The 26,311-nt window shown below is 52.7% G+C and overlaps 2 protein-coding genes across 5 annotated transcripts; one reads left to right on the top strand and one right to left on the bottom strand.

Moving 5' to 3' along the window:
- Positions 1 to 239: 239 nt before the first annotated feature.
- Positions 240 to 21,103, bottom strand: SEZ6L2 (seizure related 6 homolog like 2). 4 transcript variants are annotated; one of them, XM_061401608.1, is made up of 18 exons: positions 20,475 to 21,103; positions 19,428 to 19,559; positions 18,464 to 18,763; positions 17,987 to 18,126; positions 17,513 to 17,714; positions 11,305 to 11,490; positions 10,153 to 10,321; positions 9,365 to 9,528; positions 7,287 to 7,487; positions 6,690 to 6,828; positions 5,635 to 5,831; positions 5,321 to 5,515; positions 3,116 to 3,307; positions 2,841 to 3,032; positions 2,338 to 2,376; positions 2,038 to 2,155; positions 1,815 to 1,936; positions 240 to 798 (listed from the first exon to the last, which is right to left on the bottom strand). In XM_061401608.1, the coding sequence occupies exons 1-17, from the start codon at positions 20,551 to 20,553 to the stop codon at positions 1,822 to 1,824; spliced, it is 2,760 nt and encodes a 919-aa protein (XP_061257592.1). In that variant the 5' UTR covers positions 20,554 to 21,103; the 3' UTR covers positions 240 to 798; positions 1,815 to 1,821. The 4 variants fall into 4 exon arrangements, with proteins under 4 accessions (XP_061257592.1, XP_061257591.1, XP_061257593.1 ...); XM_061401607.1 differs by having other exon boundaries at positions 1,815 to 1,911; positions 20,475 to 21,101; XM_061401609.1 differs by lacking the exon at positions 2,338 to 2,376 and having other exon boundaries at positions 1,815 to 1,911; positions 20,475 to 21,101.
- A 796-nt stretch (positions 21,104 to 21,899) lies between these two features.
- ASPHD1 (aspartate beta-hydroxylase domain containing 1) lies at positions 21,900 to 26,241 on the top strand. The gene is made up of 3 exons (XM_061401619.1): positions 21,900 to 23,518; positions 25,325 to 25,438; positions 25,978 to 26,241. The coding sequence occupies exons 1-3, from the start codon at positions 22,639 to 22,641 to the stop codon at positions 26,085 to 26,087; spliced, it is 1,104 nt and encodes a 367-aa protein (XP_061257603.1). The 5' UTR covers positions 21,900 to 22,638; the 3' UTR covers positions 26,088 to 26,241.
- Positions 26,242 to 26,311: the final 70 nt, after the last annotated feature.

Here is a 26,311-nt window from a genome sequence, read left to right as displayed (position 1 = left end):
GCCCAGTAGAGAGAGAGCTGAGGCCAGGAGGGCACCCAGCTGGTCCTCCAGAGTCTGAGCCTAAAGCCAGGCTTTTTGATCCCAGGCCAGCCTCTTCAACACTGCCCTGTTTGCAAACGTAAACTGCCATCTTTCCCCAAAATTGTTCCTCTCTCCCCAGCCCTCTCTCCAGAGAGACCACTTTCGCCATCTCCAGTGCTCTGTGACCCACCTTCCCACACCCCACCAGCCCAGTTACAAATGGTGATTTTCTGTTTATTGCTCAAAACCAAAAATCCAGAAGCAAAGGCGGGGACACCATGGGAAGGGGGCATGGCAGGAAAGGGGTAGGGGTCTTGTCCCAGCTCTCCGCTTCATCCCTCTTCTTCTGACCCTCTAGGGTTAGAGGTTAGGCCAGGGCCAAAGCAACTGGGAAGGACAGAGCCTTCCTGGCCAAGGGAACAGCAGAGCTCTTGGGTATAGTCCCTGTGGGGTGCTCTGGGCTGGAGGCGCCCCAGGAGTTGCAGCCGGGACTGAGTTCCCCTCCCAGGGTCCAAAAGCAGGTAGAGTCGGTGGGGCAGGCCCCTTGTTTGGCAACTGAGAAGAGGAGGCTTTGGGCACAGGATGCTGGTTTATTTACTGTAGGGTCCCCAGGGCCATCAAAGCCCCCTTGTGGGACCAGGAGACTATTTACACAGCAGGGAGGAAGGAAGCCAGAGACCGGGTCCTGTGCTGCTTCCTGCCCAGAATGAGGAGAGGAAGGGCGTCCTGCAGCCTTTGTCTTGGTGTTCAGATGGATACTTCATACTCGCGTGTATCCTGGAAACAGAGAGATGTATCAGCTGCTGGAGTGGGATGGAGGTGGATGAGACAGCAAAATAGGTATCCACAAGGAAGGGGAAAGACTCTGCATTTGTTTGTTTGTTTGTTGTTTTTTGGCCACAGAGTGCAGGATCTTAGTTCCCGACCAGGGATTGAACCATGGCCCCTGCATTAAAAGTGTGGAGTTCCAGTTCATGCTGGAGCCAAATTCCCAGTCCCTTGGTACTAAATTTACCCTTGAAGTTCCCTTAAATTGCCCGTTAAATATAGAATGGTGTGGTCTCAGATGTAGTTCAACACAGCCTGTTTTCTTTCAGCACAGGAGCAAATGGCTTTTCTTTGGTCGAATACCAAATAAATTAACTGATTTAAATACCCCTTGTATAAGAAAACTTTGCCTTTAAATAGCAAAATACATTGTCTATCAAATGATAGAGTTTTTACTACTGGGCTTCCAAGGACATCCAAGACTGTATTTTTCAAATAACATTGATCACTGGGAGTTTGGCAGCCATGGGATATGAATTGGGCTGAATCTGGCCAATGGATATGTTTGGTTCACTCTACAGTATCTTAAAATCACATAAAAATTGAAATTTCTGGATCTTCTCGGACAATTGGAAGATCTGGCAATTGAGCCTAGGTTTCTGCCAGAGGATGAGATGGTTGGGTGCGATCACTGATTCAATGGACATGAACTTGGGCAAACTCCAGGAGATGGTGAAGGACAGGGAAGCCTGGTGAGCTGCAGTCTGTGGGGTCACCGAGTCAGACATGACTTGGCAACTGAACAACAATTCCACCACAAAGTGGATGGAGTACACGTTTTCCAATTAGCCACAGTCCCCACCACTCCCTATTAGCCCACTGACTTGCTTTGTTCACTGATGTGGCCTTTGTAGGCAGCTGAGTTTGCAGTTCCCAAGACTGGTATTACAGAGACCTTGAGAGAAGCGTATAGGGTCCCAGGGGAGCAGAGGGGTGGGGCACTCTAGGGTACGGGAAAGGCTCACCCCAGCTTCATACAGTGGATTGCTGAAGTCTGACTCCACCGTGATGGGGCTGTAGGAATGGGAGCCCGAGAAGCCGAAGAGGGATTTTCCCTGTAGCCTGGGAAAGGAAGGAGATAGAGGGGCTTATCGAGAAGTGAGCCCCCAACCCCCCCTCACCCAGGCTTCTGTGCCAGGCAGGCAGGACGTCTGCCCTGGCCAGCAGCTCCCCGAGTCAGGTACTTACTTGGTGTAGTATATGTAAACACCACTCCCAAGGATGATGACCAAGCCCAGGGGCAGCAGAATGGCCAAGGCGAGGTTTCCACCCTCCAGCTGCCGTGACGGGTCAGTGGTCTGGGTCACTGGAGAGAGGAGGAGAGGCCAGTGAGCTGGCGCTGGGCCCACCCTGGGCTCTCCCAGCCTCCTGCCCTGGGCCCTGAACCCCTGGGCCCTCACCCCGCCGGGGATCTGGCCTCCTGCCCCCGGCCTCTGCCTTGCCCTCCCAGCTCGGCCAGGCCTGGGTCTCCACTGTGCCCTCACTGACCTTCCAGTTTTCGGTTGTCCAGGAGCTCCTCAAAGGCCACTGCAGGGAGAGGAGGGGGAGGGGACGGGGTCTGAGCCAGGGAGGGAAGGAGGCTGCAGAGAGGGCCGGGAGCCCGGTGGGGCTGGGTCGGACAGCCTGGTTTCTCTGCCCTCTGCTCAACCTTAGCTTGATCCTTCCCTCAGTGGGGGCAGGGCCTTGGTCGTCCTTCTCCAGACCCCTGGGGAGTCTAAACCCACCAGGGCTGTAGAATTTGTCAAAAATAAGGAAACTGAGACCAGTCCAGAGGGCAAGGGACTGCCAAACCAAAGCCCCCTGTCCTACTTCCCTTAGGATGAGTCCATGACCTTGAACTTCCCCAGGGCTTGTGGATCTACCTCTGAGGATGACAGCCCATGGGAGGTGAACAGGAAAACTCAGCAGTCTCGAATGTGCTACCTAACTTTCCCTGCCCTGTCACATCCCAGACACTGCTATGCCCCTTCCTGCCCTGCATGCCCAGGCACCTTTGCAGAGTGGAGGCTGGCTGGTCCACTGGGAGGGGTGGCCGGGCACACAGGTGATGGTGACCTCGCCGATGAGCTCAAAGCCCTCATAGCAGAAGAAGCGCAGAGACTCGCCAGCCTGGTAGTGATGCTTGTATAGTGTCTGGTAGCCATTCTCTGGCACCCCAGGGTTCAGGCACGGCTCGTACTTCACTGCGGGGAAGAGGTCAGCCATGGACCAGCTGCACTGTGAGCAGGCCACCCAGCCACCTGTCCCAGGGTGTCCCCAGACTCACAGGCGCACTTGGGGACCCGGTCGCTCCACTTGGGCGTGCCCGTGTCCCGGCTGTAGCAGGTGAGCACGGCCGCCCCCTCCAGGCTGTACCCGGGCAGACAGCGGTACTGGACATGGGAGCCAACCGGGAAGCCAGCATCGGAGGTGGTACGGTGCCCATTGGTGATCTCACCCGGGTCGGCACAAGTCATGACTGTTGACAAGAGAGCAAAGTCACGGGGAGCCGGGGCCTTAAAAGATCTCCTAGAAGCTGAGAGCTGGGAAAGCCCTGAGCCATAGGCCATCTCCTTGGGGCAGACCCCCACCCTCCACCACCTCCCTCTCCTTCCTCAGAATGAAGAGAGCAGGAATTGGGAAAACTTTAAAAATTCAATGCATTGTACATATCAGATTTCCCAGTATTGTTGCCTGGAGAATTCCATGGACAGAGGAGCCTGGTGGGTTACTGTCCATGGGATCGCAAACAGTCAGACATGACTGAGCGGAGCTGACACTTTTCTTCCAGAAGACCGACTGTGTGGGGCAACCTGGGCCCCCATCCCAGGGTGAAATTTGAAATAGTGAACCACTTAGCCAGAGCAAACCAGCTAAATGCCCGCTGTGTCAGCCCTGCCTGGCAAATCATCAGCAGAAGAGGGGTCCAGCCCTCCTGCTTCCCTCATTCTTAGCCCAGTCTGCTCACTTATGTTGCCTGCCTGGCCCCTGTGGGTATCTGTTCACAGACATGCTAGGAAAGAGTCCCAGGCAAAGCCATTTCCTATATACAGACCTGTGCAAGGCACCCTGCTAAATGTTTTACAAACACAATATCATATACCCTGATGAGGGATCAAGGTCACTGTCATCTCCCTTGGGGCTCAGAGTTCAAGGCAGTCAAATGACTGGCCTATGGTCACTCAATCAGAAAGTGGCAGAGCTGGAACTGTTCAGGGTCACAGCCATGGAGCATTGAGCTGAGTTTCAGAGACCTGGGTCTCAGCTCTGCTGAAGGCTCAGTGTGAGGCCTGGGGCGGGTCCTCTCCTTAGACTTGGGCAGCTGGGTCAGACCCTATCCCCTCTGGGCCCTGCTCTCATCTCTTCCTGTCCCTGCTCCATCCTATCTGGTTTCTGGGTTAGACATCCTGTGAATCCTTCAAGGAAAGGGGACCTGTGTCAACTAGAAAGTTTTCCTGGTGTCCAGTCGAAATCTGGCTTCCTGAAACTTATCCTCATTGGTCCCACTGTTCCTCCTGCGTTCCAGATGAAAGACCTACAGCCCCATATCCTCATGACAGGCTTCCCAAAATTTGGTGAAAGTGACAAGATGCCACCCCTCTTTTCAATTCTAAAAGATAAACACTCCCAGCTCCTTTAAATGCCGCCTCCTCTGTGAAATCTTCAGCCCTATCTGTGGGGTAATGCACCCTCCCTTTTCCCACAGCCCTTCTTCATACTTACAGCAGCTAGTACTTACTGTTTACTATCACCAGGTACTAATGTGAAAAACTTTTCATTTGCTTTTCACAACACCCTATTCCTACTTCACGGATGAAAAAACTCAGAGATGTTAAGTACCTTGCCTGAAGTTACCCAGCACTTAGCACTGTAATATCTTGAGTTAAATATCTGTCCCTCTCCGAGACTGTGAGCTGTGAGCTCTGTCTCCGTAGGTAGGGTTCCCAACCTCTCTGTACAACCCCAGCCCCAACCCAGCATGGCACTTTATTGACTGCATTAAAATTAACCAAGTTCTCTGACGAGCTTAGGCCCCAGCAAAGTGGCTCCCCGTAATGTCAAGCGTTGGGGACTGAGAGACTGGAGAAGGGCCAGGTGAGGGGTGGAACTCAGACGGAGCAGAGGCGGGGTTAAGAGACTGTGGGGGCGCGGCCACGAAAAGATGAGGCGGGTCCCAGAGGACCAGGGTCGTGACCCAGGACAGCGCGAGACGAAGGGATGTAGCCGTGGGAAGTTGAGACTGGGGAGCAAAGAGGACAGTTTCGGGACACCGAGGAGCAGAGGAGTGGTATACCCAGGGCACATATGGTCAGGGCCTAAAGAAGATCTGGGCAAGACCTAGAGCGAAGGGGTGGAGCCCAGACAAAACAGGGGCGGGGACAAGATGGGACCAAGCGGGGCGCAGAGGGGATGGGCGGGGCCCAAGCAGAGCAGTGAAACACAGGTGGGCAGGGGCGGGGCCATGAGTGGCAGGGGCGGGGTCCGGGCTCACTCTTTTGGCAGGCGGGCGGCGCTGCGCTCCAGGACAGGTCCCATTGGCAGGTGAGAATGTCGGAGCCGAGCAGCTCATAACCAGGCTCGCATTGATAAGTAAGCACTGTGCCCCGGATCAGGTCCCCGTGGGAGGCCGTCCTCCAGCCCCACTCCGGAGGCGGCAGCTCGGGGCACGTGTCGTTCCTCGGGACTTCTGCAGGGGACAGACAGCGAGTTTGGAGGCTGTCCTGAGACCCAGGGCGCCCTTCCAGCTTCGGAGGCCTCTCTGACTTGCGGGACCCCTGCCCATCTCGGGACCCTAGGCCTTCGTACCTTTGAAGTGCAACACGAAACCCTGGCCCAGGCCCGGGTTGGGGGGTCCGGGCGGTGCCTGGAACTGCAGCGTGAGGTCGGACCCAGAGGAGAGGAGGCGGCGGCGCGGTTGAGGCCCTCGCAGCTGGGCCAGGATTCGTGCACTTGGACCGTCCCCATCGAACAGCGTCAGCATATCCCCTTCGCGCACATTCAAGCTGCAGAGTGGGGCATGGGTTATGATCAGCTCCTCCCGTCCAGTTCTGCTCAATCCTAACTCGGTTCATTACTAACCTTACCTACTCTCCAGTTGCCTATCCCATGCCTCAGGTTTGGATCAATTATGGGTTTCTCCATGCTAGCCGCTCCAGGTTCCATTGGTTTCTCCCGATTTCTGCTTCCCAGTACCCAACCCTGCTCACTGCTAACGCCTTCTACTCCCCAGTCCCTTCTGAATCACCGGGTGATGCTTAACTCCAAAAGCCTGTGATTGGTCAGGCTCAACTCCAGCTCTGACCAACCACAGGCCATGCTCAACTCCAGCTCTGACCAACCACAGGCCATGCTCATTACCACCCCGCCCAATTCTAGGCCCCGCCTGAGTACCTGCTTTTTGAGCTATGCCCACTCTAGTTTTGTCCAGGCACATGACCACCTCACATCAAATGAGCTCACTGGATTTCCCCCACACCTATACTCATCTTGTGTGCTGCTGCTGATGCAACACTTGGGCCTGGGTCCCTGGAAATCACTCCACAGGTGGCCTTGGAAACAGTCAAACAGTGAGACTCCAGGCCAGAGCCCCCTTTTCACAATAGCCCCTGAGGAAGGCTGCATTACCCCATTTGCTTCTCCAAGGTTTTCCACCCAATACATGATTTGTCCCTAGGTCTACTTGATGTCCCACACCCCCATCCTGAATCCTTATACACCCTTTTAATCTGAACATATATCCACCGAATCATGTGAAAAAGCTCAAGACAGCTTTCACATGCCCTGAGAAAGCAGGGCAGTGCATTGTCATATCACATGGCTGAGCCCACACCCATCGAACCCTCTGTGGTACCCAAACGTACATCTCAACTTGGAGCAAGATGCGTTTTTCTTCCTGGACATGCAGACCCCACACACAGTCTTGGCCAGGGCTATAGCTCTGGGGCCAATCTGGAGAGAGGACCACACCAGCTGGCTCTGACAGCTCCCCTCCACACATGGCTAGGGGAGAAACGGTGTCAGATTCAGGATCAGGTGGGCATACAGTCTATATTTCACCACCATTCTCACCACTCCCAACTCTGCGCACCATACCTCCTCCCGGACTTCTATTATCTATTATCCACCTGATTCTTGCTATGCTTAGTCCTGTTGTGTCCAATCCCCAGCCCCACTCTTAACTCACCCCGCCCATTCACCAGCTGATGCATCACCACCCAATCTCTGACTTAGCCCAACTCCAGCCCTAGTTCTTGAAGATATTTGTGTTATGATCCTTGAATTCTGTAACAAGCCCACCAACTACTTAGCTAAGAAAACTGAGCTGAGCCTCTGAAAAGGACAGGGATTGATCCAAGGCCTGAGTTTACTAGGTTCTCCTTTCTGATGGCCTTCCTAGGTTCCCCGGATCAGGAGGTAGCCTGTGGACCGAAGGAAGTCTAGGGCGGTGGAGGGCTCACCCTTGCAGGCTGGCTCCGTGTCATTCCAGTGGGGTTCTGTAGGATCCACACATTCGATGACATTGGGGGGACCAGGGGGCTCCAGGGCATATCCTGGGAGGCACGAGAAGGTGGCCAGTGCCCCTGGGCGGTACTCAGGGTCCGTGGTGGTGACATTGCCATGTGCCAGGAAGGGGGCAAAGCAGCGATCTTCCTCAAAGGCTAGAGAGGAGTCAGTCACAGGAAGTAAACATTAGGACAGGGACTTCCCTGGCAGTCTGGTGGTTAAAACTCTGTGCTTCCAATGCAAGGGCTGCAAGTTCAATCCCTGGTCAGGGAACTAAGATCCCACATGCCATGTAGCCAATAAATAAATACTTTTTAAATACACACACACAATAGGACAGGCCTCTAGGGATCTCAGACTGGGGAACTGGGCTGAATTCCAGTGTGGTTTGGCCCCCCAGTGGGTTATTTAAAATTGAATGCCCTTGGGTTTAGCTTTCACTCTCCAGTTTCCCCCAAACCTTAACATTCCTCATTGGCACATTTATGTTAGCTCCTTGGCCTCTAGACAGAGGCTGAGACCAGTCAAGTCCCAGCCACTATTCTATAGATGAGGACACCAGGTCCATAGACAAAAAGCCATTTGCCCCATGTCACAGGGTGGGGCAGTGGCAGAACCAGACATTCTTAAGCCCAGACTCCTTGATTCCCAGCCAGAGACGCTTGGCTCTGGAAGCTGCAATGGACTGAGGGGGAAAGGGTGCCTTTGGAGACTTGGCTCATGTAGGTGTGCTCACTCCTCAAAAATAACAGTTGACTTCTGATCATCCCTGATAATCCATACTGTGGATGGAATCCAAAAGTGAGGCAAATACAAAAAGCTACTTATTCAACTTTGGGCTAAGGCAGTGAAAATGAACATTTGTAGAGCATTTTAGTTTTTACCCATCTGATCATATCTTAGCTGCAAAGACTCAGGTAAGATTCAGAAAGATACAGAAAGAGTCTGAAGCCCATGGAGCAATAGTGACCCACAATTATGGAGGCAGGCCTCAGACCTAGAAATTCTCTTTGCAGTCTCAGAATCTAATATGCAATTTATTTATCAGATCCACTGTTCTATTTCACTGTTACTTAACCTGGTAAGGTGTGATGTCCAAATCCTATGCACCCATCAGGGCACAGTGCAAATTCCCTTTCTCCCTTGATTCATATCAGAAACCAGCCCCTTTCATCGCTGTACATTTCACTTTCTTTGTCTCTTTCCTGCTACTGTTTGCATAAATCCTCGACTTGAGACACAGGGAAACTCTCTGTATCCCAGACATATCAGGCTTTTCTCTACCTCTCTACTGTTGCTCACACTGTTCTTTTATCTGATGCTCATTTCCAATCTTTGTCTTTTAAAGTTCTCTCTATCCTGTAAGTCCTAGTTCAAATGACTCCTCCTATGATCACTGACTTCCTTGCTTCTACCTATTTGGCATCCAGTCTTCCTCCCTCTGTTAAGAGCACTCCTATTTTCATTTTGGGTCTCATGCCCTCCCCACTTCCAGTCCATGAGGTTCAGCTGGGGCCAACTAGGAATGGACGTGTGACGTGGATCTGCCAAACATTATACCACCTGACAGTGACTGGCTCAGGCATAGACATCTGACCTAAGCCAGGACATTGAAAGCCTTTCCTGGCATCTTTGCTGAAGCTCTTAGAAAAGTGGTATGCTTCCCCTCTTTTTAATGGAGTTACTAAAGCTGGTGGTATGTAAATCTGGAACTGCTAGGTACACAGGCTGAGAGTCTGCCTAAGAATGAAGCCAGCCAAGAGGGAAGAAAGGAGAGATGAAAGCAACTGGCCTCTTGGCTGTGTACCTGAGACCAGCTGTACCTGGATCCAGCCATACCTGAAGCTTAAGTAGAAAGGCCACCTCAGGAAATTAGACAGAATCTTTGTCACTTGGGGATCGGGAGGCAAGTCAGTTTAGAGGAATCCAAACATGGAGATGAGCAGAGATGGAATATGTGCTTGTGACCATGCCTGGGCATCAGGAAGAAGGGAAAGTGGGGGAGTTGGGGCCCCAGGGGGAAGGCTGTTACCTTCAAATCGGAGGCTTAGCAGCAGGGGATTGGCAGGTGTCTCTGAAAGCAGCTCCACATAGAGAGACTGGGCATCACTGATGAGACCCCGCTCTGGGACATCATCCATGTCCGAGTCATAGATCACTGGTGAGAGGGGACTGCCCCCTGAGCGTACCATCAGCCTGGGATGAATAGAGGTGGTCAGGAGCTTGGCTTCCCCTAGGAAGCTGCTTCACCTCTTGCCTGCTCTAACTTAATTTCATAGCTATTGCTTTCAAATATTAACTATATGCCATGGACTCTTCTAAGCCTGTACACATTTTATCTCATTGAATTCTCACAAGAACCCTCAAGTCAGATACTATTATTATCCCTCATTTTATAGATGAGAAAATTGAGGCACAGAAAGGGTAAGTAACCTGTCCAGCATCACAGAGCAGCTAGTGACAGACCTGGGGTACCAGTTTATTAGATAAAGACTGAGGATAATGATGATGGTAAACACATTTAGAGTGCTTACAGTGTGCTGGTCACTCCAAGAATTTCACTTATTTTTAATTCATTTGTCCTCACAGAAACATTAAGAGGGAGCTACTATTATCTCCATTCTACAGATGAAGAAAATGAGGCACAGAGAGGTTAAGTGATCGTCTCAGTTTTCACAGCTACACTGCCTAAGAAAGGGGAAGGACTGATCTCCATTTAACATAGATCCCAACTGGGATGCCCCTAGTCTGCTGCCTCCCTGTGGTAGCCTTCCTATTTCCTTGAAGGGGGAACCTCTGACCCAAGGCTCAGACCCTCACCGGTCATTGTCCTCATCCAGCGAGACTCTCTCGAAGTGCAGGTGCAGCCGGCGTCCCTCGGCTGCTTCAATGACCCAGCGGCAGGTAAGGTTGGGCCCTGCAGCTCCCCCGGGCTCAGGGGACACGATGCGGCCAAGAGTAGCATTGTGGATGGTGCCCCCACAGGATGCTGTGGGCAGAGGGGCAGCAGGTTAAGGCGACTTGTCCTTGTCCCATCCTCAGAGCTGTTGCGCCCACAGCTCTGCCTGGGCCCTGGCCTTGGGATGACCTCTGCCCTACAGGCTCACCCCAGGACTTTTCCATGCCACTACCCAGGTAAGGAACCAGCTCTGGAATGCAAAGACCCCAGGCTGGACACCCCGCCCCCAGGATGGACACTCCCCAGATGTGGACACCCTGGGGTGGGGAGTTATGAGGGATTCCCCCCAGGTGGCACTAGCGGTAAAAAAGAAAAAAAAAAAAAAACCTGCCTGCCAATGCAGGAGATGTAAGAGATGCAGGTTCAATCCCTTGGTGGGGATCGTCCCCACCAAGGAGGAGGGGCACGGCAACCCACTCCAGTATCCTTGCCTGGAGAATCCCATGGACAGAGGAGCCAGGCAGGCTACAGTCCATAGGGAAGCAGAGAGTTGGACATGACTGAAGCAACTTAGTACACACGCATATGCACGTGCCCCCAAACTGAAGCTCTCGGATGGCGAATACTCAGGATAGGCTCCCAGGATGAAGGCTCTCCAGTACAGAGACCCTCCAGATACAGACCCCAAAAGTGATTTCCTCTAGGATGAGCATTATCCAAAACAGGGACCTCTAGAATGATGACTCCCCACGTGGGGGCCCTCCAGGAATTCCCTGGCAGTCCAGTGGTTAGGACTCCATGCTTCCACTGCTAGGGGCGTGGGTTCAATCCCTAGTCAGGGAACTAAGATCTGGAAACCCTCCAGATGGGATTTCTCCAGATGGAGACCTTCCAAGAATGGAGACACCAAGGATGGAGACCCTTAGGGTGAAGAGCTCCAGAGGGAGACCCTAGGATAGGGACTCTTCAGGATAAAAAAAACCCTTCAAGATGGGTGCTCCCCAAAGATAGAGATCCCCAAAGACAGGCCCCTCCAGCGGGGCTCCTGGGACGGAGAGGAGCAGGAGACTCACCCATGCAGCTGGGGGGCTCACTGCTCCAGGCTGGCCGGGTGCCATTGAGGCAGACGAGGGTCTCCTCTCCCTGCAGCTGGTAGCCCGAATCACAGTGAAAAGTGGCAGTGCCTCCAGGGTGAAGGTCTGTCACACTCACGTCCCCATGTGCTGGCTGGGGAGGGAAGCCGCAGCTCAAGAGGTAGGCTGGATCAGGCAGAGAAGGAGAAGACCTCAGTTTCCCATGCCACCCTCTCTCACTGACCCCCCAGCACTTCCTCCCCTCTTTCCACCCCCCCACCCCCAGAGGCACACACTGGCTTCATACTGGAGTCCTTACGTGGACACATTTTCTCTTGAGGAGGTAATTTCCACACCCCTGATGTCCCCTAATCTTTGTAATCTACCCGCTTTGGGCCTCCATTTTACAGATGAGATGATAACCTGAGACTCAAAGAAATTCTGGATCCTAGCTAGCACTCATTGGCTGTGTGACCTCAGGCAAATCAGTTGACCACTCTGAACCCCATCCAGCTCTAATAATAACACATGGTATTTGCAGAGCCCACTCAGCTTCCAAAATGAGTTCATGCAGCACTTTTGAGGAGGAAGGCTGTGACCCACTTTCTAGATGTAGAAATTGAGGCTCCGAGTTATTAAGTGGCTCATATCATTTTCTCCCCTCCACACCCACAGACTTCCTTCCACTGAGGTGCACTGTGGTATTATATCCTCAGCTCTCATCCAAAGGAGTCACAATGAGCTCCTTTAGAAAGTATTTTGCCATTAAAGACTCTAATACTCAGTACCCTCTGAGTAAGTCTTCCACAGAAAGTAAAGTGCTAGGGAAAGCTCTGCTTTCCCTAAGCAACTGGTTTGTCTTCTTTCCTGTCATGAGAGCTCTGGAATCTCTCTTTTTGCACTGGCTGCTGGGAAGCTCAGAATCAGATGGAGTGAGACTTGCTCCCAGTAACAGTGGCTTGTCCATCCACATTCTTTTTTTCCAGTCATGCTACTCAGCCTCTGGGATCTTAGTTCCCCAACTAGGGATTGAACCCAAGCCCTCAGCAGACACAGCACAGAGTCCTAACCACTGGACAACCAGGGAATTTCCATCCACATTCTTTTTTTCCCCCAAATTTAATAAGCATTACCTGATGCCAATTTTTTTCTTACTTATTCTATTTAATTTTATTGCTTGTGGTCTTTTTTTGAAAGCCTCCTGAAATTCTTGCAGTCATATGAGATAAAACAAATAAATAGAAAGTGCATTGGTAGTCAATGATGGACTCTGAACTTGATCCTGACAGAGCTCTGTATGTCTGGTTAAGCAGAGCTCATCAAGAAGGCCTTCCTGGGGACTTCCCTGGTGGTCCAGTGGCTAAGAATCCATCTTGCAATGCAGGGGACGCTGGTTCCATCCCTGGTCAGGGAATTAAGATCCTACACGCCACTGCAACTAGAGAGACTGTGTACTGCAACAGAATATCCTGGATGAGTCAGTGAAAATCACGTGTGCTGCAGCAATTAACACCTGACACAGCCAAATAAATAAAATAAAATAAAATGTAGTAATTTTTAAAAGCTGGCAGGGGTGCTTCCTGGAGGAAATACCTCAAAGCTGGATCTTGTAGGAGGGGCAGGCTGTGGTTAGCAGAGGGTCCAGCTTGTCTAGGCATTTGCTTTTTCTGACTCTCCAGTCCTGAGCGATTCTGTTAGAGACTCTAGTCTCTCCGTGTTTCAAAATTCAACAAGCATTTCCTTGGCTGGGTCCGAGGGCCAGAGGTGAAACAGACTAAAGCCTTGCCTTCAGGAGTTCATGGTCTACTAAGATCGACACAAATACGACCTTGTAGATCATGCTGCTGCTACTGCTAAGTCGTTTTAGTCGTGTCTGACTCTGTGCGACCCCAGAGACGGCAGCCCACCAGGCTCTGCCGTCCCTGGGATTCTCCAGGCAAGAACACTGGAGTGGGTTGCCATTTCCTTCTCCATTGTGTGAAAGTGAAAAGTGAAAGTGAAGTCGCTCAGTCACGTCCGACTCATAGCGACCCCATGGACTGCAGCCTACCAGGCTCCTCCATCCATGGGATTTTCCAGGCAAGAGTACTGGAGTGGGGTGCCATTGCCTTCTTCTTGTAGAGCATAGGATCTGGGCATTTCCTGGTGGTCCAGTGGTTAGTGACACTGAGCAGGGCCCTGTGGGGCTTCTAAGCACAAAGCCTTTCTGTGTCCCCCATTTCTTTGGTTATGGGAAACAGCCTTCATTCAGCCTCTATGACTTTCCCTCAGTTCTAATGGGCAGCTTCTAGCAGCTATTAATTAGGGAAGGGGGGGTGGGATGCTGAGACCAGGGAGAGTCAAGAGAAACAATAGTGGGACTTCCCTGGTGGTCCAGTGGCCAAGACTCTGATCTTCCAATGCAGGGGGCTGGGCTTCAATCCCTAGTCAGGGAACTAGATCCCATATGTGGCAACAAAGATCCCCAGTGCTAGAACTATCAATTAAACCCAGAGCAGCCAAATAAATATTTTGTTTTAAAAAGAGAAATAATAGTGCACCCCGAGGACACAGTCCTATTTCCCCATCAATGGATACACACAACAATATCTTTGAGCTATTTTGTAGATGCTGAAACCCCTGCCCTAACAAAAATTAATGATGGCGTGCTGCCCACAAGTTTATAGACCCCAGACCAGTTGGACATGAAGGTTGATGATGCTGACTTCTACTGATCTCACCACCAACCCATCAGGAGAATATCCACGAGCTGATCAGTCCCCCTTTGAACAATTACTATAAGACTTCTCATTTTCTCTAAGTTGGGACACATTATTTTGACGTCATTAGCAAGCTCTGGGCCCCTTTGCCTGGCAAAGTAACAAAGCTCTTCTTTTCTACATCACCCCAAACTCTGTCTCTGAGATTCGATTCAGGACTGGTGTATAGAGAAGCCAAGCTTTCAGCATCCTTGCTGCTGCTGCTAAGTCGCTTCAGTCATGTCCGACTCTGTGCGACCCCATAGACGGCAGCCCACCAGGTTCCCCTGTCCCTGGGATTCTCCAGACAAGAACACTGGAGTGGGTTGCCATTTCCTTCTCCAATGCATGAAAGTGAAAATGAAGTCACTCAGTCATGTCTGACTCTTTGCGACCCCATGGACTGCAGCCTTAGGGCTTGGCAATTTCACTGCTGGGCCAGGGTTCAATACTTGGTAGGGGATACTGCAAGTCACACAGTGGCCAAAACAAGACACATCCCCCACCTCCCGCAAAAAGAAAAAAACAAAAAAACCCCCCAAACACTGTAATTTCAATAAACTTTAGCTTCTGTGATGGCTGCCTATGACTGACAGACTCAAGCCTGAATACTTTAGATTGAAGGGGCTTGAAAGCCCCTTCCACAACTGGGTCTAGCCCAAGGTATAGTTTTGTGACTCCTTATGGTCCCAATTCCATGTATTTTTCACATAATTTCCTCTACCTGCAAGGCTCTCGTCTTACTTTTCCTCATCTTTCAAGGAATAACTGAAGTACCACCTCCTCCAGGAAGTTTTCCTGACCCCCCACTCCCCTTTTCAATAAAGTTAGGTGTTTTTTTTTTGGTCCATACAGAAACCACATGCATAAGTTTATCATCACATTAATGCCTGCCTATTGCCACTGTGAGACTGAACCAAACAGTTTTTATTTTGTCTCCTAAAAACCTAGCCTTGCTGATCAATTGATGCCACCAAGAGTCAATGTGGAGCAGTGCAAAGAGCAGTGAATTTAGAGATGGGCAGACCTAAGCTCCAATTCCAGCTGCACAACTTATTTGTTGTATGGCCTCGAACACGTGACTTTGCCTCTTGGGCCTTTCATCTGTAGATGACAATTCCTATCATTGAGGATTGGCCTTAAAGAAAAACACACCAAGCACCTGGAACTAGAAAGTCCTCAGAAAATGTTAATCACTTGCCCCTCAGCCTCAATTAGTAAACGACTGGGGGTCAGGGACTTGGGGATCTGACTTCTGACTCTGCAATGCATTTGCTAGTGGCCAAACCATCCTTGTAAGATTTGAGGCTTTGTCTTCCTCTCAGAGACAGAGTTGACAATGGCCACCCCCAGGGCTGCTGTGAGAAGGGGAGGCAAGGAGAGTTGGTGAAAGGGTTTCGTAAATGGAAACGTTTGTTGGCCCTGGGGTGAGGGGTGATGGAGCCTTTGACCATCCAGAGAAGCTAATGGGGACCCTGTGGATCAGAAGGCCCAGTTAGTGGAGACTGGCAAGGGCTTAAACAGGGCCTCAGTCCCAAAGGGGCCAGGAGAAGCTGCAGAACAAGGAAGACTGAGGCAGGTCATGAAGGCCCATTTACACAGTAGCCCTGCTTCCCCAGATGTTCCATTTAGCCTAACGAGTCCTATTTTCAATGCACTAGGGATGTGGCTGCTTAAAGGAGCCAGTGGGGAGCCATTTTACAATATCTGAGGCCTAGCCCTCAGCCCTGGGCCCTCAAGGCCTGCCCTTGCTCCCCAACAACCAGGCCCTAACCACCAACTACATGTACCCCTACTCACTGGTCTCTCTACAGGTAGGTTTGCTGACTCCACCTTGCACACCTGACCCCATGGGCAGGTCCAGAAGAAAGATTGCAGGAGAGGGTGTGAGGAAGGGATAATGGTTGCCTGTGTCCTGGATAAAGTCACAAGGGATCCAGGGTCTGCAGAACTCACAAGGGGGCAGCAAAGCCATGAAATGACATGAAGGGACACAATTCCCTCTCTGTTTCTGAGCCGAGGAAGGGACTTTGGAGATGGCAGCAATGTCCAGAAAAGGATCATGGGCTGGGCCCCTGGCCTCATGCACACATGTATGCTAGAACATGCACTTGCATCGTAGGAAGGTTTCCATACACACAGGCAAATATGGATGAACACGTGTGTGTAGGCTGTCTGTGGGCGGGTGCTGGAGAATGCAAGCATGCGCAAACACGTCCCCTCTTTCTTGCCTGCTCCCCCGGAAGTCAGCAGGATCTTTTTAGGTCACAAATCTGAGGCTGTCACTATCTTGCTTAAAACATTTTGAAGTGGCTCCTCCTCCCCTGTAAGGATAATGTAGTCTGAGAACTCCTCACTGAAGCTAGTAAGGCCCTTTGTGATCCAAATCTGACCTACCTCCCAGTCTAGTCTCCCTACCACTTTCTGGGCTTTTCCTGTAATAGCAACGATCAACATTTTTGAGCCCTCGCTAGGCACCAGACAGTTTTAAGCACTTGTATGGATTCATCTGACCTTCCTAATAATGTGATGAGGTAAGTAACATCATCCTCATTTTTCAGTTAAGATGATGCAGTCCAGAAAGGTTAAGTAACTCACCCCAGGTCACACAGGACAATTCTATATTCCATGCTGAGTGACCTCAACTCCTCTGGGTGGGTGTCACAGTTTTTTTTTCTCCCCTTTGGGTCTTGGGATATGTTTTTTGATCCATCTAGACATCTGCCTTTCTCTTTCTGTCCCTCCCACCCTTTCCCTAGTTAACTCATTTCAGGTGTCAACTTAGTCATCACCTCCTCCAAGGAGGTGTTCCTATATTCCTTACAGAGGAAATTTAGGTCCCTTTGACATTTTGCCCATTGTCCTTTCATCATAGGGATTGGGGTCGTTATCTCACTGGATTATAATCATCTTGATTATTTGCCCATCTCCCTACCTAGATTCTGAGTTACCTTTACATTTGGCTTGTTTAGTCTTCTCCTCAAGGATAACCCAGGGCTGGTATGAAGTGGGCTCTGGATAAAGATTTATTGAGGGAATGGATGAACTGTCCCTTGGATGGGTGCACACCCAGACACAGATCTCTGTGTGAGATAAGTGTGTATAGGTCTCCTCTGGGGCTTCCCTGGTGGCTCCTGGTAAAGAAAGCTCCTGTCAAGGCCGGAGATGTGGGTTTGATCTCAGCTTTGGGAAGATCCTCTGGAGGAGGAAATGGCAACCCACTTCAGTATTCTTGCCTGGAAAGTCCCATGGACAGAGGAGCCTGCCAGGCTATAATCTATGGAATCACAAAAGAGTCAGACATGATTTAGCAACTAAACAATAAGAAGGTCTCCTCTGAGGATTCTGCCCCTCACCATCCTAGGCAAGAGGAAAAGGCTTTGACATCACTGTGAGCTTAGCAGGCCTATGAGATGTCCCCTGAGCCCAGTGTGGCCCCTGCCTTTCCACCAGGACCCCAAACTCCTCACCCTGATAGTGGATCCTGAAGCCAGCACCCCTGGGGACCCGTGGGCTCTGAAAGTGCAGGAGCAGCCGGTTGGTGGGACTCCGAAGGACCTGTCCTTCACCCAGCATGGAGGAGTTAGCCAGGAGTCGGGGGGCCAGACCTGGAGACCCCCCACCAGCCAGCACCAGAAGTTCCTCCTCCCGAGACAGGTTCAGCATCTGCACCTAAAGAAGCCAGATCCAGACCCGCCAGGGCAAGTCAGCCAAGGTGGTAACCCCCTAAGCCCCCCACCCTTTTCACTGTATGTAACATCACAGTGACACTGGCCAAGTTGTAGAACTCTAGGAGAGTTTGTGAGAGCCTCAGAAACCAGGCTCATCGGAGAAAACAAGTTCTCATCGGAGAAAAACAGGTTTCTTAGGCCAAACCTGCGCACACCCCTGGGCCCAGAGGAAAGGGTTAGGAGGTTTCACAATAGGATGCCTAATGCAGTTACCTGGATCTCAATGCCGTAGCCAGGGTAGACATGGATACTGTACGTGCAGTCCAGGAGCCCCAAGGTGCGGCTGGCTGAGCTCCCTAAATCTGGGGATTCAACGTGCCCTTCGCCTTCGGAGATGTTGTTATTACAAAGAACTAAAGAGACAGAAGCGCCGGGACTGAGAGATTCTCTGCATTCGTGCCCTCCCAGCCAAGCAACTCCGGGGGTCCCCATCCATCATCTCCCCAGCACCCTTAATAACTTAATCCAATGCTTACTCTTCCACGGGCGCCCAGAACTCCCTTCCCCAACTCTCAGATAAAAACCTAGAACGGCGCTGGTACATAGTAAGCATAGATCAATGCTAGCCTTTATGATTACTCTTAAGCAGAAGACCCTCTCCTATCTGGATCCCTTCTTCCACACATATGCAGCAGCCTCTCCCCTATCCACGCCCTGCTCCTCTCCCACATCCCCCATCAATCGTCTCACCTGGGCTGGTCACTGTTGTGGTGACAGTTGTCGTGGTGATAATGGTGGTCGTTGTCTCCTCTTCTCCTCCCTCGGGCCCCAGGGGTGGGCCTGGGGAGGCGGGACCGGGAAGGGGCGGGGCTGTGGTTCCTGGGGGCGGGGTCAGCAGCTCTGGCGCGGTGGGGCCTGCCCCCCTACCCCCTTTAGGGGTTACGGCGGTTGTCAGAGGCCCTGTGCCCGGCTCAGTGGCCCGAGGCAGAAAGGGTGCTGCAATAGTCTGGCCGACTGGAGGGGTTGCTAGTGTGGGGTCTGGATCAGATCCTGGGATAGGGCAAGGGAAGTCAGGGAACAGGAGGAGCAAATTGGTGGGCTTTGGTTGGGGAGTAGGGCTCAGGGAAACTGAGAGTTCCCATTGAGACCAAAAGACTTCCCCCACAAGGCACAGATCCCCCACCTCTCCCTTCCCCACCCCAGCTTCCCACCGCCTCTCAAGCCTTCCACATCCTGCCCTCCACCCTTTTTCTTCTCTGTGTCCAGGCCCTTCCACTCTGACAGTCTCATCGAGCATCTCTGTCTCTCCATTCAGATCTGGCTCCCTCTCCTGGTTACCCCTTTCTTGTTCCTCTGTCTTTTTCTTTTGCTCTCTCTAGAACTCTTGATCTCTGTTTAATATTCTTACCCCTCTCTGATTTTATGATTCTAAATCTACTAATCCTTGCTTTTCTCTCTCTTTCTGTGTTTTTTTTTTTTTTGTCCCACTCTATCTCTGATTCTGGTCTGAGTTTCCATCTGTCTTTCTCTTTGATCGTCTGCTTTTCCGTCTGGCTCTGTTTCTTGATCATTCTGGCTCTCTGTATACGTCCAGTTTTGATTCTCTCGAACCATCTCTCTGTCTCTCTCTGTATTTTACTGGCCTGGTTGCCCATCTCCCTGAGTTAATGTCCCTCCCTCTGCCTCTCAGCTTCTGCCACTCTGGGGGCCTCACCCGGCAGGTAGCCCATCTCTGGGCCCTTCCTCAGCAGGGCCCCATGGAGCAGCTCTGCCAAGGCTTCAGAGGCTACTGTGGGAGTCTCACTTCCAGGCTCCGGCAATGCCTCCTCCTCCTTCAGGGGCAGACCTAGGAGATGAAATCATCTGAGCTCTTCCACTGCCCCACACGCCTTCCTTCTCCAGAAAGATCTTTTCCAGAGCTCTTCCTCCCCAGTCAGCTGGGCCAGCAGGAGCTCGAAGGGTCCCAGACTGGGCTGAGAGCCAAGGCTGGAGGAGGGGCTCCCCGCTGCCCATCACACCCCCTAGCCCTTTCTTTCTCCCTTTTCCCCTAGGCCGTGTGGGCCCTCAGTAAGCACCTTGGACAGCGCCAGGAGGGCAGAGAAGCGGCGGGTTGCTACCTTCATTTTCCCCTTAGAGGTGCTCCCCGCAACCCCGGGGCTCTGCGGAGGGTCTGGCAGCACCTCCCAGCCCTTGCTTCTGCAGTGCTTAGCTTTCTCTCTGGGTTTCTGTCTGCAGTGTGGTTCTCTCTCTCGGCGCTACCCACCCCCACCCCCCCTCATTCTCTGCAGTCTTTGCCCCCTTCACTGGAGTCTGGCTAGAGGGTCAGAGTGGGGGAGTAAATATCTGGTCTCTGAGCACTGCCTCTGTTCATCTGTCTTTGTCCATACGTCCAAGAATATTTGTGTGTGCAGTGCCTGGCATCTCTCCCATCACCTCCATCTCCCACCCAGGTACCCTGCCTGCTTCTGCCGCCTCCGCAGATAGCCCCCCACCCGCAACTTCCCCAGCCCTTCTCCCTGGATTTAACCCCTGAGACGCTGCTAAAAGCTCCCCTCATTCGTTTCCCAACTCAATATATGGGGTTAGGGTATCCAGGTGCAAGCCAGAAAGCCCTGGCTTGCCCCCCTACTACGTCCGTCAGCTGTGCCCCTCCCCTCCCCCAGGAGCTCAGAAGACGCAGGATGTTCTGGGAAAGAAAGATATAGAACCCCCTCAGGGGGACCTTCCCGGGGGGCCCACCGCCACGCACCCATGTCCTTACCCTGAATCCAGGGACAGCTCAGCAGAAATAGGAACAGCAGCTGGGGAGGCGGCGGATGCTGGGCCCTGGGAGTCCCCATGGCGACTCACACCAATTTCTCTCCTCTGCGACTCTCCTAAATAATCTAGCTGTCACCTTTCCTCCGTCTCCTTTTATCTTTCTTGTTAATTTTTACCCCTTACTAGCAGTTAGTAAGGGAGACAAATTTTCTGCCTTTTGGGACGGAGAGGTAGAACTAGGTAGGGGGTCGCCTGGAGCCCACCCTTCTTTGCCCAATCTCTTCTGTCCTCTGCTGCCGAGTGTGTGGGAGAGGGGGCGCGGCTCCGGCTGCAGGGGGTGGGGCCGAGAAGGGCGAAGGAGCCGGGTCGCCTGGGTTACCCTCTGGCTCAGGCGCCTGGGTCCCCCGGGTTGGCTGGATTCTAAGCTGGGGGAGAGGGTCGAGGCAAAACAGGTCCCGGGGACCTAGGGTGGGGTCGAAAATAGGGAGGGTCCCTACTGTGCTCTAGTGGGGCTTGGTGGGGAGGGGTGGAGAGGGGGTTGCAGAACCTGGAGAGCTGAGGCTCGGGCACTGGAGCTGCGGGAGAGAGAAGCTGAGAAAGGTGTCGAGCCCACGTCAGATCCTGGGGACGGGCGAAGGGAGGGGCCTGGGATTTATTTGGGGGCGGTGGGGGGAGGGAGGAGGAGGAAGTGCAGATGGAGGAAGGAGGGACCACACGAGCCAGGGTCGTAATCCTCACTCCCGCGGCCCCTAGGGGAAGCGAAGGAAACTCTGGTCCCAGCAGTAATTATACCCCCTCCCCCAACCATTCCAGCATATTTGAAAGCTGAATCTTCTCTTCCTGGTGTGCCCAGGGGGGCAGCGTAGCTGGATTCGCGCTTGCTCAGCCTCCCAGTATGCCCCCGGCTTACTTCCAGACCCTTTCAGAGGAGCTTATGTGGAATGGGCTTTCCCTTCCTCCAGGAGAATGACAGGTTCCTACGTTTGTGAGAAGTCTAAGGGGTGACAGGGTGGGACTTGGGGAGGGGAGACCCTCCCCTTCTAACGTACAACAGGACCCCAGCCAGCTGTCTGGCGGCTTCAACTTTGATTTATTTTTTTTCTCCTGACCTCCTCACTCGAGGCCTCCGGAGCGCCCTTTTCAGCACCACCAGAAAGGACAGCTCTTCTCGGCCCCGCCCAAGCTGGCCTGGCCCGCGGCGCGGCGGGCGATTGGCTGCGGCCACCTTCAGTATCAATCTGGCTCCCGCCGGGGGCTGGCTCTCGTGAAGGCGAAGGGGGAGGTGGAGTCACAGGCCGACTGGTCTGGGGATCGGCTGACCCACCGACAGGCCGCAGCATCCCTGTCCGCAGTCCGCGAGCGCCCGCCTTGTCAGTCAGTCCTCGCCCTCGCCCCGCCCCCTAGCTTGCCACACCCCTCTCAGGCCCCGCCCTTTCTTTTCGCATTGCGGGGCACTGGAGGTTGGCGCTGTGCCCCCGGCGCCCCACGTGGCGGCCCGTAGGGGCCGGGGGAGGCAAATCCGGAGACGGACCCCCCTCAGCCCCCCGACCCCAACCCGGCTGAGTTGCGGTTGCCACTGGGCGAGGGCGGGGGTCGCCAAGCTGAGAGGACTGTGGGGAGGGGTGACGTCAGGGTGAGTGGGAGCCAAGAAAGGAGCGAGTAGGAGAGAGGTGGGGAGGGGGTAGCGGGAGAGAGAGAGAAGCCGTGGGTCGGGTCGAATGAGAAGCGAGGGCAGGCAGGAGAAAAGGGGGAGGAAGGAGAGAGAAGTCGCTGCAGAGGACGGCTGACTGCGTTCCTTTCCCGGGGCTGCGGGTCCAAGTAGGGTAGGAAGTGCTGTCTGGGGAAGCTGGAAGGAAAGCGGGGATAGGGAGGAAAAGAGAGAGCGAAAAGAGGTGGGGGTGGGGGTGGGGGCGGGGTGGTGGTGGAGGAGGAGAGAGGAACGGAGAAGGGGAGAAAGGAGAGACTGACCGGAAAGAGGAAACTGCCGGAAGGAGAAAGGAGGAAAGAGGCAAAATAGAAAGAGGAGAGTTGGAAGGAGAAAGAAGTAGAAGAGAGAGAGAGAGGTAGAAGGAGAGAAAAGAAGGGTTAGAGGTACATGAAGGGAGGGAGAAAGGAGGAGGTACACGGTGGCAACAGGATCTCAGGACAGAGAATCAAGAGTAGGAATGTGGCGAGGAAGCAGCGCAGGGGGTAGCCAGGGAGCCGCCATGGAGGGAACCGGTGGAGAACTGGGGGGACAGGGGAACTGGGGTCTGGAGGATGCCCCAGGTCTCTTAGCCAGGGCCTCCCTGCCCATCATGCCTGCATGGCCATTGCCTCTGGCCTCTTCTGCCCTTACCCTGCTCCTTGGAGCCCTCACTTCCCTTTTCCTCTGGTATTGCTACCGCCTGGGCTCCCAAGACATGCAGGCCCTGGGGACTGGAAGTCGGGCTGGGGCTGTTGGTGGTAGGCCTGGAGGGTGCTCTGAAGCGGGCAGGCCAAGTCCAGGCCGCTCTGGAGAGTCCGGAGAAGGACCCAGGACGGAAGGCCTAATGAGCCGTCGCCTTCGCGCCTATGCCAGGCGCTACTCTTGGGCAGGGATGGGTAGGGTGAGGCGGGCAGCTCAGGGTGGCCCCAGCCCGGGGGGAGGGCCAGGGGTCCTGGGCATCCAGCGCCCAGGCCTGCTTTTCCTGCCAGACCTGCCCTCTGCCCCCTTCGTGCCCCGGGAGGCCCAGAGGCATGATGTGGAGCTCCTGGAGAGCAGCTTCCCTGCTATCCTGCGGGACTTTGGGGCTGTGAGCTGGGACTTCTCAGGGACGACTCCTCCACCTCGGGGCTGGTCCCCACCCCTGGCCCCTGGGTGCTACCAGCTCCTGCTATACCAAGCAGGCCGCTGCCAACCCAGCAACTGCCGCCGGTGCCCGGGGGCCTATCGGGCACTGAGGGGGCTGCGAAGCTTTATGAGTGCTAACACCTTCGGCAATGCTGGCTTCTCCGTCCTCCTGCCTGGCGCCCGGCTTGAGGGCCGCTGTGGGCCCACCAATGCCCGCGTCAGATGTCATCTGGGTAAGTGGATGCTGCTTATAGACCACCTCCTTGCCTCCACGATTTCCCCTCCAGACTCTGTCCTTGCCATCATAGCTTTCTACACTGTGATTCTGATTGTGCCTTCTCAGAAATCTTCCGTGACTCCCTATTGCCCACAGCAGCATTTCCTGAGTTTCAATGATCAGAAAGCCATCTTCACAAGGTTCCCATAGTCATTTATCACCTGTCCTTTCTTCATATTGACTCCCCCTGTTTTGTTTTACTTATTAGAAGGCATCTGTGTAGAACAATGATGATCAGTATTACTTGCCCTAAATAGAAGTTATTCATAAGACAAGTTTAAACTTAAAAAAAAAAAAAAGCTTGAAAACTAGCAAAATATTCTAGTCTGAGACTGAAGCCTACATTCTCCTCCTTTAAAAGGAGCAATGTTGGGAATTCCCCAGCAGTCTAGTGGTTGTAAATGTTGCTAAGTTGTGTCCGACTCTTTTTCGACCTCGTGGACTGTAGCCTGCCAGGCTCTTCTGTCAATGGGATTTCCCGGGCAAGAATACTGGAGTGGGTTGCCATTTCCTTCTCCAGGGAATCTTTCTGACCCAGGGGTAAAACCCATGTCTCCTGCATTGGCAGGCAGTAGCTCTACCACTGAGCCACCAGGGCCTGGGTTCAATCCCTGGTAGAGGAACGACGACCCCACAAGCCACATGGTGCAGTCCAAAATAAAAAAATAAAAAGCAGCAATGTTAGTAGGGTTGCTAAAGTTATGATAGCATCAAACAGACTTTCTTTTCAATGTTTTAAAGGTTGAAAGAAAATGAGGAGAAAAACAATCCCTCATTTTCTGATTGATAAGTTATTTAATGTTATGACCTCGTTTTGCCTACAGTCATCTCCTGTGCTACCAGTTGAATGTGTTCTGTACTTTAAAGCACACTGGCTTTGAAGAGCCTGGATCAAGTTCAGCTCTTTTCTCTCTTCTCCCACCTGTTCCCTTCTTTCCCTTCCCTTCCACCACACCCTAAATTATGAAGGCCTTCTGGCTGGTCCTGGCAGATGCCACATGCATGCTCTTAACCTAGGATGCCTTTCCCCGTTTATCACCTCCTGGGAAACTCCTAATTAGCCTTCACAATTCACACTTTCAAATGTCACACCTCCTCTGGGATGTCCTCCTATTTCCCATTATTTAAGTTGGCTCCTCAGTTTTCTGCACCCCACTGTGTGGTCCTCGGCAGGATGGAGCCCTTTGCTTTATACTTTTTGGGGAGAGAGGACCTAACACAAGAGAGGGTTCTTGAGTTAAACTGACAGAAACCCAAGAAGGGAGGCTGGTTCCTTTAGAAACCCTTCCCTTTTCTCTGAAACAGAACTGATTGTGCTTTGCACTGTGTTTCCCATCTCCTAGCATTTCCTCCCATCCACCACTGTATTGTAATCTTACACAGGTCACCTTCTAGAGAGCTAGGGGAACACCATTTGTTGTTGCGTTGTCCAGTCGCTAAGTCGTGTCCGACTCTTTGCGACCCCACGGACTGCAGCCTGCCAGGCTCCCCTGTCTTTCACTATCTCCCAGAGTTTGCTCAAATTCATGTCCATTGAGCCAGTGATGCTATTTAACCATCTCATCCTCTGCTACCCCCTTCTCCTTTTGCCTTTAATCTTTCCCAGCATCAGGGTCTTTTCCAGTGAGTCAGCTCTTTGCATCAGGTGGTCATAAAACCATAGAACCTGGCGTGTAAAATTCTCAGATTCTGCTTTTTGACTCAAGGGGGTGGGCCTCTTCTACGGAGGCAGGAATTTGGAGGTCTGCATCTCTTTATACAGGCCTGAAGATTCCCCCTGGTTGTGAGCTGGTAGTCGGGGGTGAGCCCCAGTGCTGGGCTGAGGGACACTGTCTTCTGGTGGATGACTCCTTCCTGTACACAGTGGCTCATAATGGTAATGGGGCTCCCATTCTGCCAGGAGGGATGAGGGACTGAAGAGTGAAGGGGATTAGACTATAGAGGCTGCAGAATTGGACCCAGCTGGCTTCCTGTCCTACACCACTATTTCCCAGTTGCATGACCTTGAACAAGTCACATGATTTCTCCAATCACCTGGAAAACAGGGCAACCCCCTTCTTTGTCAGGTGACTGTAAGGATTAAATAAGCTAATGTAGGTGCACACCCAAGTGGTTCGTGGCACCAGACCCTCGACCTGACCCCCTGGGTTCCTGTCCTCCCTCTGGCACTTACTAGCAGTGTGACCTCAGGCAAGTTACTTAACCTCTTTGTGCCTCAGTTACTGGGTATAAAATGGGAATGCTTATGGTACTATCTCCTAGTTTGTTTTGATGATTAAGAGCTAATACACGTAAGGGATCAGAACAGTGTCTGGCACTTATATGCATAGTGTCTGCCTGAGTATTTGATAAGTGCTCTGGCCTGTAAGTACTTAATGTCAGCTGCTCTGCTCTCTCCACCCCCACGTGCCCTAGGCTCTCCCGAAGATGGGCCTCGAGTGGTGTTCATCGTGGACCTCTGGCATCCCAACGTGGCTGGGGCCGAACGCCAGGCCCTCGACTTTGTCTTCGCACCAGACCCTTGAAGGAAAATGCTTCTTTCAAACATCTGGGCTGGAGAGAGGCTGCACTCAGGGATGGCTTGAGTGGTAGCCAGGACCGCCTCTCCACTGCAGGGGATGGGGTGGGGCTGAGGGTGGGAACTGGCCAGGGAACACTGAAATACAGATTTTAAATGCTCTCCTGACTACTTTCTTCCCAGCTGGCAGCCCAGGGAAAGGCTGGGGGCAAGGGTCTGTGTCTTCTCCCA

The sequence above is a fragment of the Bos javanicus genome, chromosome 25 (genome assembly GCF_032452875.1).
Source record: "Bos javanicus breed banteng chromosome 25, ARS-OSU_banteng_1.0, whole genome shotgun sequence".
Taxonomy (NCBI): Eukaryota; Metazoa; Chordata; class Mammalia; order Artiodactyla; family Bovidae; genus Bos; species Bos javanicus.
This window is presented reverse-complemented; position numbering and strand designations above follow the sequence as displayed.

Bases quoted from the DNA above. Each gene is read 5' to 3' on its own strand.
- SEZ6L2 (XM_061401607.1), bottom strand. From the start codon at position 20,553: ATGGGGACTCCCAGGGCCCAGCATCCGCCGCCTCCCCAGCTGCTGTTC. The intron at 6,829-7,286 runs GTGAGCCCTCCA...TTTCTCCCCTAG, and splicing joins CACGGAGCCAGCCTGCAAGG to CCATGTGTGGAGGGGAGCTG. The intron at 799-1,814 runs GTGAGCCTTTCC...CTCTGTTTCCAG, and splicing joins ATCCACTGTATGAAGCTGGG to GATACACGCGAGTATGAAGT.
- ASPHD1 (XM_061401619.1), top strand. From the start codon at position 22,639: ATGTGGCGAGGAAGCAGCGCAGGGGGTAGCCAGGGAGCCGCCATGGAG. The intron at 23,519-25,324 runs GTAAGTGGATGC...CTCTTTATACAG, and splicing joins CCGCGTCAGATGTCATCTGG to GCCTGAAGATTCCCCCTGGT. The intron at 25,439-25,977 runs GTAATGGGGCTC...CACGTGCCCTAG, and splicing joins GTACACAGTGGCTCATAATG to GCTCTCCCGAAGATGGGCCT.